The sequence below is a fragment of the Cylas formicarius genome, unplaced genomic scaffold, assembly GCF_029955315.1.
Source record: "Cylas formicarius isolate icCylForm1 unplaced genomic scaffold, icCylForm1.1 PGA_scaffold_1__22_contigs__length_36826433, whole genome shotgun sequence".
Lineage (NCBI taxonomy): Eukaryota > Metazoa > Arthropoda > Insecta > Coleoptera > Brentidae > Cylas > Cylas formicarius.
Window position 1 is genome coordinate 33,155,727 of NW_026844264.1, and position 12,082 is coordinate 33,167,808.

Consider the following 12,082-nt stretch of genomic DNA (forward strand, 5'->3'; position numbering starts at 1 on the left):
TTACCACAGAATCTTAATTAGTTGCCTAGTTGACTTGGACTATCCACATTCAATAATTTAACAGATTCAATACAAGTAAAACGATCAAACTCTTCCCAACTGTCAAACAACTGTCTGAGGGGGGAAAATCCGTTCTCGCAAAAGGTTCCAGCTTCGTTCTTACCCCACGTATGATCCCAAATGAAGAAATCATTTCAAATGTCGAGTCTATCCTAAACAACGAAAACTCAACTAACTATAACGAAAAAATTCAATACGGACGCATCAAATAGACAACTTAAGCAAGTTCCTGTGTGGCCTATGGACACACAGGAACAAAAACAAAAAGGGCTAAAACAAATGGGACGCGAAAAAAGAGCCATTGGGACAAGTCTGAGTAGAAAAGGGAGTAAATGATGGGGAATCCCTAAGATTTACAAACCTTTTTAACCAGTTGCAACCACCAATGGTTTTCTAACCTATTCTCCAATAATAATCTCGCTCTATTTAAACCCTCTCAGGGCAAAGTGGTAGTTTCGGATTTAATAAGTTTGTATTAAAGTCCCTATTCTTGGAATAACATCATTTCAGATATATCCGAAAATCTGAAATGAAACTTTCTGGTATTTACATATTTTAAAATGGAGCAAACATGACCAGACAATTTTTACATAGTTCCCGTTTACACAGTTGTTCCATGCTAGCATCGAAGAAACCAAATTACATTGTTTTATTACTAGCTTGCTTTCATTTATTCTGCCCATAACGAAAAAAAAAACTTTTGTTGCGTAATAATTAATTACATAATTAGTAAACTAATGTTTTGTTACGTTTCGAGACGATAAACATTAGAGATGAATTAACGAAAGATAATGACACAGACGGACTTATTTATGGGCGAGAAACTTACAATTTTATGTTAATCGTCCAATTAGCCCGGATAGCTCCGCCGAAATAACGTCAATTGTTGCGTTTAACGTCTTGCGTTAGCGTCTAATTCGCAATTGGCGCATACGTAATTGACACTTTGATAGTATTGCAAAACGATCTTCTGTCTTGGGGATAAGCAGTACAATACATACAGATACAATACATTCCAGGCAGGGCTGTGCTGATTTTATTTCCTTGCTTCTGGTAAGCACTTTCTGGTGTTTCTTGAGTTTTCGGAAAAGGAAAAAATCACGGGAAGCCGTATCCGGTGAGTATGGTGGCTGAGGTATGATTCTAATTTTGTTAGACGCGAGCAAAGGCGAGTGAGAGCAACAAAAAAATATCGAAGTTCCCGCCCAATTAAAAAAGTCATCTTACTTTTTGAGCACTCCTCGTATTTCATTTCATTCGGAACAGAATCGTCAAGTGGCGTTTGAAAAGATTGGTATTAAAACGTTAGTGGTTGCTTAAGTTTTCTCATTTAATTCGGTGAATTGTTGTTATTTAGAGGTGAATTTTGAACCGGTTGAATTCGGTAACAAAATAATTTAAACAACATCCGCTTCCCCGTAACTTCACTGATATAAAACCACTGAATTGAATTTTGAAAATGTAAAATCTTTGTCTATTATCGTTAATTAGTTTCTCACCGAATCACAGACCTTAATATATGCTATATGCTAGCATTTAATTGTAAATAATATGGACATCTCGCAAACGGCTTGCTTAGCTTCACTGAGAAAAAAGATGAAGTTACACCATTGCTCGAGATCGATATGGAGCTATTATTAATTGCGTAAAAACAGTAAAATTTAAAATTGAAATCAAAATTTTACTATTAAGAGTATCAAAATCTCTCCAGTAGTCTAAAAGGGTGTGAGTGTCAGCTTCCCTTCATATGTAGCCCTCAATATAGCATCGGTTATGCTTAGTACAGCTGTGGTGCAATCTGTAGAATCTGGTTTATACCTAAGTGAAGCTTAGAGGAAACAAAAGCAGCAGCAAATTGCTAACTACCAGGTTGTCATTGCTAATGATAAGGAAGATCTTCCCATAAGAGCTCAGCAGGATCTACAGTATCTACGATCCTCACTACATCAGCGTAAAAAAAAAGTTTTTATGTTGTCTGTTCTATAAAGCAGTCATAAAGTTTTTAACAAAAGAAGAGTTAGTACCTAAAATTATTAAAGAAAGACTGGATGGTGTGTACGGTCAAAGTTCTCTTCTTCAAGGAGTCCCCTGAAGATGATTCAAGAACTGGTCGACCAGTGGAGGTCATAACGGAAGATATTATTGCGATTGTGGAAGAGGTGGTATTGAGTGATCGACGTTTAAAGATCAAGGAAATCTCAGAAATTACAAATCTTTCTGATAAAAGTATTCGTCGAATCCTGTATGATCATCTAAGTATGCATAAGGTTAGTGCAAGATGGGTTCCTAAAAACCTTTGGGCTATTCAAAAACAACGCCGTGTCGAGTGTGCCCGGTCTTTTTTGGAACTCTGTGGGTCGGAACCGAAGCCTATGATAGAAACTATTGTGACGGGAGATAAAACTATGGTTTTCTATTATGACCCTCTATCGAAAAAAGAATCAATGTAGTGGCGTCGTAAGGGTGAAACACCTCCAAGAAAATTCAGAGTCTGCCAATCAACAAAAAAGGTGATGGCCACGATCTTTTGGGATTGTGAAGGAATTCTTCTGATAGATTTTACCACTGTCAATGGTAAATATTACGCAACATTATTACATAAATTGCGAGACTGCATACGTGTAAAACGTAGAGGAACACTGACCACTGCTGGTGTTTCACAAGCTGCCATTTTAGAGTGTGGCTTCCAACAGATAGATCATCCTCCCTATAGTCCAGATGTGGCCCCCAGCGACTATTATTTGTTTGGATATTTGAAAAAGGACGTACGTGGACGGCGGTTTAACGACGAAGTTGAGTTAAAAGAGGCTGTTTTAGCTCAATTTTCAGACAAACCAAAACAATATTTTTTTAAAGGGATTGAGTTGTTAATAAAGAGAAGTAATAAGTGTATTGAAGTTAAGGGGGACTTTAGTGAAAAATAATTAAAAATTGTTACTCTACTTTGTTTTCTTCATATTCAGGTCGGGAAATTCTGGGGCTGCCCTTATATATCAAATACTCTCCAGTAGCCTAAAAGGGTGTGAGTGTCAACTTCCCTTCATATGTAGCCCTCAATATAGCGACGTTCTTATTTTGTTTGTTCTCTCTTTTTCGACACGGACCTTGGGGAAGTCTTGCCCGAATCGGTGTACGAACCGATATAATTGTCCAAAATTTGAGTTGAAATTCAGCAGGAATTTGTAGTTCCACCTGGGTATGTAAGCTGTCGAAAGTCGGAGCGACAGGGAGTTGCGAAGCATTAAAAAAATATATAAAAATTTTTTCGGGATCGAAAAAAATTATTTTCATTGACATTCTCGAACCGGAAGACGCACTAGGTTCGCAGAAATAACCCGGAAATATGGTTCTGTCGAAAATGTACGGGGTGTCCCAATTACGGGCGAAAATCTGAAAATGTCCATTAGCGTTAACTGACAAACTGAAAAATGACATTCAAAGCTACAAAAAACGACCTTGACGTTGGGCGCCTGGCTATATACGGATTTTTCACGCGATGTCCCTCCGAAACGATCCTTTCCGGCCTGTTAATCGTCGACGGTAAAAAGCGTGCCAGGTTTCGTAACCCGGAGAAAAAATTACCCGCCAAGAAACGCAATTCTCGCCTTGACTCGCAATACTTTTACCCACTTAAGAGTCGATCCAATAACGATTTAATTGTGAACGAATTCGGGGCCGTCGCCGTCGCGGCTGCTGCTGCGGACCACCAGACGTATAGATCAGTATCTCTGACGATTGTTTTGACATTGGAATGCGCCAGGCCGTGACGTAACACGATATTGGGAGTAAGAAACGGGACCATTAAACGGTGGTCAACTACCTAAAAATTATATCGAAAAGTAGTTTTAAAGCTAGGGAGGGAAAACTAAACAAACTTAATAAGGGTCCTTTGTTGACATTTCGAAAAGCATCTTCTCCGGAGCTTTACCCAAACTTAAATTTAACTTAAATATGTAGATTGAGCTCTGAAGAAGCCAACAGGATGATTGGCGAAACGTCAGTAAATTTGACTCAACGACAACCAACGCGGGAGGAATCCAGAAGTTGTAAAGTGATGATCCATAATCCATATTCCTTTGCTGAAATTCTAAATTTATTCGTAATACATGGGCAGTGAAAGGTGTATCTATCAAGGAAAATTTTCTGGAAAGCCGTGAGAGTTTGAGTGAAGTAAGGGAAATATTGTCAATGTGTTAGATATGAAGAAGATTCGGGTATTTAAAGAAATTTCACAGATCTAATACCGTATCCACTTTCCGTCAAGAAGATTTCGCCCGGCGTACAAAATGTTGCCAGATATTCCTAATTAATAACCCAAAAAGACCCAGTTTAACAACAGTATCTATTTTCTTTTTCATAAAACTTCTTATGGGTGCTATACTTCGACCATAAATGTAGTTCTTTTACAACCGACCCCGTCATTTGCCTACTGTTTGTTAGTCGAAAACCGTAGCCACTTATAGAACCCCCTGCAGAACAGACACTTTACCTGTAAATATTCCAGGACCGTCCTAGGTATTTATCTTTTTTTCTTCAAAAAAAGTACGCAACACTCTTTGGCTTCTTGGGTTAAAATACTATTCAATATATAAGCGTAGTAGATTATGCGCCTAATTAGATAAGCGTGTTGCTCATTAAAAACTCGCGAAGTGCAAACATTTTCCCTACAGTTGCTGCTACTTATTCTGAATATTTTGTAAAATTGTAAATATTCAAAACAATATGTTTAGCATCCGAAGACAAATGGATCCTTTTTTTTTATTTGATGAGGTAGTTAGTCTTCTAAATTGTGATTAGGTTCGGCTATCCTCTCCACTCCGTCTTCAAATTCTGCGTTGTTATCCATCTAACGAGGGAACATCTGCTTCATTCCACGGTCTCCACATTTTAAAGTGTTAAAATACAGGAGCCTTCAAAAAATACTTAATTGTAACGGTCCATGTCAGACAAGACCTACTTAATGTAGAATAAACATCTGCTGGCATACTTAATACTAAATACAAGCAATAAATGCACTATATTTTTGGTGGGGTTATAGTCGTTTTAAATAATCTATAAAGAGCAGGTACTAATAGGTTCTTAATTATACTTGTAGTGTTATAAATTTAAAACGACAGTTGGTCATATATATTTCACTTTATTAATCTCCATAGTTTGAAACAAATTTTGTTTGTGCATTTCTGAATTGAAATGAATGGCACAGTTAAAATTTTATTTTTATACGCTCGTTTATATTTAACGCGACCAAAATTATATTCTTTAATTAAATTACACAAACATCATCGGTTAAACTTTCAAGAAGATTAAGAAAGGTTGAAGAATCTAGATATGTGATTAAAAATTAGATCAACCTAGTCAACGGGGTTGAACAATGTAAATTTAATAGAGGAGCATTCAAGGAATATTTCGTGGTTAATATAGGAAAATATGAAAAGCATTAGGTTTTTGTGAGACCTAAATATGGGCAATTGAATTCAACAACTATAGTTTTTTCTAGAATTTAATATAGTTATGGTTTTTTATACAGACGTTTTCCTTTTACGTTAAAACTTTCTGAGAGGAGTGTGCAGAAAATAAATTTGTAGCGATCAAATTGAAACTTCTGACGACAATTTTTTGGCAAAGTAAGGTAACACAATTATCTTAATTTGGGGAAATTGATACTAGATACTAGAAATGTGAGTGTTTTCTAACTGACTGTCAATAATTAAGGGCTCCATTTTGGGGGCCTAAATGTCTTTACTTTTGATATACAGGGTGGTAATGTTTTCAAAAATAGAATACATTTTTCTTAATATCTGCAATACCATTTTGTATATTTTAATGAAACTTGGCACACATGTACTATGTATCAAGATGCATTACTTAGTGTGCCAAATACACCAGTAGGGTCGTAAATGTAATTTGTCGATTTTGGACAATCCGACGTAACGGTTTTGGTTTAAAAAAATTAGAACAGCATGAGGAGAAATTAGTTTTTATTTTTAAATAATGCAAAGTCATTATTTTTTATGAAAATCAATGGCTGTCAATGAACAAATAATATCAAAATACTTGTTTCAGTCAACCTTCTATGTACACCGTGTACCAAATGAGACGATCCACTATACGGTCTGAAAACTCATAGGAGATGCGAAAAGAAGTTTCGTCCAAAAGTCTCTTAGAATCTCCTGAAAAGCGCCCTTCCGGTATCAACTTTGTTATTTTAAGTGGAGCATCCTTTACATTTACACATTTTTGGAATTCTGTGTTAAAATAAAGGTCACTTTCTTCTTCTATTCGAATGTTGCGTAGTTTAGTCAGACATTGTGTTTTTTTTATGACATTAGAGGTATTGCAACGAAAATTGGATCACAGACTAAAGAGATGATACTCTCGTCAATCAGTTTGACAGATACGCCTCAGCTTATACAGGGTGTCTAAAAGAGGTGGTGCCGTTATGGCAAATTCAATTAACAAATAAATTGGTTAAGGCTTTCGCGGCCCGTTGATAAGGTATTATCTTCATTCGGGTTTAAAGGCCGTCGTCGATTGGAATTACTTCCTAACGTTTCGCTAGCACGAGTGGCGAGCTTCCTCAGAGGTCCTTCCATCTCCGATGTTGATGAGTCTACGTCCAACATCGGAGATGGAAGGACCTCTGAAGAAGCTCGCCACTCGTGCTAGCGAAACGTTAGGAAGTAATTCCAATCGACGACGGCCTTTAAACCCGAATGAAGATAATACCTTAATTAACAAAATCTCAAAATTTCAAATTGCACAAGCTATATTTTTATTCAGATATCAATTATATGATAAAAAAATAAGTAAAGCTTGTAATTATATTTAAATTTTACTCACTTTTTGAGATATTAGAGATTTAAGATAACACCCGTTCTTGTTGAATTTAAAGCTGCCCACATTAGGTCGCATGTTGGCTATATTAGACATTTTTTAAATAGCAAAGACATGAAACTACTTCTTTTAAAGATATGCGAATAAAACCTATAGCTGACAATGTAAGGTGTCTATTATCACGTGAAAATTTCTAAAAAAGAAGAAACATTTAGCAGTGAATTATCTGCCTTGATTAAAAATGCCTAATAATAAAAGTAAATAATTAAAGTTTATAGGCTAACTAAACAAGATAAGAAATTTGAATAAATTTATCTATAAAACAAAAAGTGAACTAAAAAGAGTTCCTTAATTCGGTCCATAAAGTTTAGTTAAAACCGTTCCTCTTAAAATGCTCCTCTGGCACCAACACAACAAACAAATATTAAAATATTTAAAAATGTAGTGGGCTATGACATCACAATATTTTTTTTGACTTATTAAAGTATAAACAAACTTTGACATTTCTATTTGATTTTGTTGTTTTTCATATTTCTATTTAAAAAGTGTGCAGTATTTAAAAGAAGTAGAAGTAGAAGAATGTCTTTGTTATTAAGAAAATACCTAATATTGCCAACAAGTGGGCAGCTTTAAATTCAACAAGCATTTATGAGTGTGTTATCTCAAACCTCGGATATCTCAAAATGTAAGCAAAATTCAAATATAAGATAAATTACAAACTTAGCTTATTTTTTATCCTAGAATGTATCTGAATAAAAATATAGTGTGTTCCATTTGAAAATGTTAAGATTTTGTTAAAATCAAAAGTAATTATGTTCTCGATATTGGTGTTTTGGATCCACCTACAGGACTATACATACATTTTTATTTTTATTTAATATTGCACGGTTTCGTATGAATTTACCCGTCCCCCGCTCCCTTTTTTAATATCCCTTAAAGCTGGCGTACACCACCGGGGGTATTATAATTATATTAAAATCGCGCTTCTGTCGCCTCCCGTGCAATTCGTTTTGCAAATGGCGTCTATTTTTCTTAATAGACGAAAATTTCAGCTGCGGTTTTAATAAAAATGTCTCAAGACTCGGGTTTTTATTTATGACGACTCACTTTCAGCATTAATCTCTTCAAAATTGCTTTAGTTAAAATAAGTCCTTTTATTTTATTTTTAAACATATTTAAAAACGATTTAATAACTATTTCGTAGATTATTTAATTAGTTAATGGCTGACCGATACGATGTCGAAACCGCAACAATAAAAAAAAATCAAAAAACGAAACAAATAGGCGATCACGTTTCCTCAAACAAGCCCGGGCGCAGATCACTTAAAGAATCGAGGTCAGGAATCAACACACACGCGTATTTTGGAAGCGATATACTTTCAAATCACCCAAGCGCCCCCCTTTCGAGTGGGGACCCGCCACGCTGATTCAAGGGTTTAATTATTATATAAATAGGTAATGGACAACTACCATGGCAGTAGATTTTTACAGTGCAACAAGCAAAATGTTCGCCAAAGTAAGTAACGTTTTTGTTCCCGATTATATCGAAGCTTTTGACGTCACTAAATGCGATACAGAGCGAAAATTTTAAAAAAAGATTCTAATATGAGTTTCTCTAGGAAATATTCGATAATTAATTTTACTTACTCCCTGAAAATAAAGATTAAAGTTATTGACGCTTCGTTTTTTCAAAATGGAATTTTGAATCAGGCTCGCAATCAAATAATAATCATTTTTCCAATTGCTTATTGAAATAAAATAAAAGATGAGTGGACATGATATATTTCAAAAACTTCCCCTGCGTACTCAATTTCCAACTGGAGTTGAAACTTACTTTGTTAGTTTTGTTAGCTTGTCTATTCCATCCGTGTATACTATGCAGTGAAATTTTCTTTGCAGGCAACGTGAATTTAAATTTCAGCACTTGAGGTGAAATCTTAAATACTCGTCTACTGCGATGATTTACCATGAACGCTACCCAAGTATCACATAAATGTTGTTATTCGACTAAATAGTTGGCCTTATTGTTACTTCCTTTAAGAGCAAATAACCGAAAAAGCTCGCCAAGGTCATCAATATGTTTTAGAAACTGATATATTGTTTTTTTATATTTGTTTTTGAATGAGTTTATTGAGGGTGCAGTGTACCATAATAACAATAAAATAAAATTCTTTGTAAGAGCTTCATAAGAAGATTTTATAATTGTTTACCTCTAAAACAATTTGCATATTGCACTTTAATAAAAATAATGCTCTTCTATTGAGCCCACAGAAAGATTCGACACATTGGGCCAATATTATTTACGTTAATGGTTTTTCCCAAATACTCCCTAACCATACGGGAATTATGGGGGGTGGAGGAGACGGCGACAACGGTCCGTCTGGAACCGGATCTCTTGATCTTCGCGAACAACTTCCAGTGCGGGTTCAATTTGATTTTGCTGAATTAACGAACTCTTTTTAGTTAACGTTGTTTAGTTAGCCTATAAACTTAAATTAATTATTTTTGTTATTAGATATTATTAAATCTGTTAAAGCGTGTGGTATGGAGTCATTTTTTCCCAAATTGTTTGTCAGTAATAGGCTTCATTTTTGGTCAACAAGGGACCATAAGATAAATTACATATTTTGTGTCCTAGAATTGATATCTGAATAAAAATATAGTGTGTTCCATTTGAAAATCATAGGATTTTGTTAAAATCAAAAGTAATTGTTTTGTTAATTGAATTCGCCCAAACGGCACCACCTATTTGGGACACCCTGTATAAGCTGAGGCGCATCTGTCAAACTGATTGAGTAGTGCATTATCTTCTTAGTTCGTGGCTAAATTTTCGTTGCAATACCTGTATCAGTAGCGTGACAACACAATTTTATATGGGGCAATCAAAATATGATTTAAAAAAACACATAACCTCAATTTCTGCCTAAACTTTGCAAAATTGTAGATTCGAAAAATGTAGAAATATACAGGGGGAGACCAAGAAAATTTTGTACGAAACGTTTTTTCGTATCTCCTATGCGTTTCCAGATAGTATATTGGATCGTTTTATTTGGCACACGGCGTACATTCATCAGTAAAACAAATATATTTTTTTAAATCCCAATCATTTGCACAAATCATTTCAAAACAAAATGCTACTCTTCTTTCTTCGACGCCTTCCCGGACCTCTCGGTGCTTTTCGTATTTATTGCAAAAATATTAATTTTTTTAATGTGCGCAACACTGGTTTGAAATTTATTCAGCACACGAGTTAATCATACAGAGAAGCTAATATTCGGCCACCTAAAATTTTACACGAGATTTCCTACGTTTGGTTCGGAAATGTATATAACCTTTGTATTTAACATTTCCCGCCTTTGCATCAGATCGCCGTAGTCGTAGCCGTCGTAGCCGCCGCCCGGGCTGGTCTGATCGACTACGCCCCCGCCGCTCACGCGTACGCCGCCCCCGCCTACGCGACAGCCCACATCGCCGCCCCGGTAGCTCACGTAGCACCTGTAGCCGTCAAATACGCCGCAGCTCCGATCCACGCCCACGAACATCAGGACTACTACGCTCCTGCGAAGTACGAGTTCAACTACGGCGTGCAGGATCCCCACACGGGAGACCACAAGACCCAGCACGAGATCCGCGACGGCGACGTTGTCAAAGGATCTTACAGCGTTGCCGAACCTGACGGCACCCTCAGGACAGTCCACTACACCGCCGACGATCACAACGGTTTCAACGCGGTCGTCGAGAAATCCGGACACCCTGTACATCCCGCCCCCGTAGCCCCTGCCAAGCTGGTGGTCGCTGCCCCCTACCACGCCGCCCCCGCTTACTACCACCATTAGAGAACGAACGGATGACTTGTACATACTAAGTTATTATTTATTGTAATATTAAAGGCATCTTTTTAACAAAAGTTTATTTTCTTTTTCATCACTTCAAAGTGTTGAAAAACGGTCGAATATCAAACAGGTGAATTTTATATCGAAATCGGGAGAAAATATACAAAGTGTCGTTACGAATTTCAAGTGAGATCTGTGCTCGTAACAATTAGATGCCATTTTCTCAAAAAACAAAATTAAAAAAAAGAAAAAACATTTTTGTGCTATATGTGCTATATCTTTATTATTTGGGTTTATAATTTTTTATCGGGGTTCACAAAACTATGTAATGATATAATATATGATATGATGATATGTAATAGACGTAAGAGAATATCCAGGAAACTGAAAGTAGACTAAGTTTGGAAGGACAACAATCAAGGTTGATGTATAGATAATGAGGCTTCTGATAGAGAGAGAGAGAGAGAGATGTTATGGAACAGAAGCGTGGACAAGAAAGAAGAATACATTTTTGTGCTATATGTGCTTATCGTTATTATTTGAGCGTTCAATTTCAGTGTTGATTAGATTAAGTGCTGTCAATGTTCCAGTGAACTAATCAAAATCACTACTTTTTTATCAACGTTCACAAAACAATATAATAATGATATATAATAGACGTAACAGAATATCCAGGAACCTGGAAGCAGATTAAAGCGCTACTCCATTTGGAAGGACATCAATCAAACCTGCTTTATAGATTTAACGAGGCCTTTGATGGAGTAAGTCTATAGAATAAGTGTGAAGTAGTTCAAGGAATAAGCAGGTCTGAAGCACACTTAGAAGAATAACATTGAACTGATAACTGATGAGATACTACGTCCTGTCTGTGCTATATTCTGGAATAGACTGAAGGTAGCTGAGATGAAAAGGCTACAAGTATTTGAGAGTTGGATGCATATTTCGAAAATAAAAATCTCCCTGATGATTGCCAACCTCCGAAAGGACACGGAGGCGAAGAAATATCGAATATACTTACTTTCTTCGATAGTAAAAAAACTAATACTCGTATAGTAAATCTTCGACGCTATGTAAGTTATAAATTTTTTGAGCACTACGTTCCCGATAAAGGACCTCTGATATTTTCTGGTATTAGTGGATGGATAAATTTGCACGTTTCTAATTCACGTCACTAATAATTAACCAAAATTCGAGTTGCAAATACACAGAGATTATGAAGATCATAAAGCCAATGGGAAAATCAGTTGGTATTTCTCCTGAATCGTTGTCTAGCGCATTCGAGCAAACGTTCACATTAAAGAGCGAGAGAGTATGATTTATGATTGTCGGTTGGTTGGTTGTTATTATCACTAGTC

The 12,082-nt window shown here is 36.1% G+C and overlaps 1 protein-coding gene across 1 annotated transcript in view; it reads left to right on the forward strand.

Moving 5' to 3' along the window:
- The window catches only part of LOC132697170 (cuticle protein 19.8-like), a 35,327-nt gene extending 24,532 nt beyond the window's left edge, over positions 1 to 10,795 (forward strand). Inside the window, exons 4-5 of the mRNA XM_060662464.1 lie at positions 8,373 to 8,410; positions 10,260 to 10,795. Coding sequence (XP_060518447.1) covers positions 8,373 to 8,410; positions 10,260 to 10,730 — 509 coding nt within the window. The 3' untranslated portion in view covers positions 10,731 to 10,795. The remainder of the gene's footprint in view (positions 1 to 8,372; positions 8,411 to 10,259) is intronic.
- The last annotated feature ends 1,287 nt before the right edge of the window (positions 10,796 to 12,082 follow it).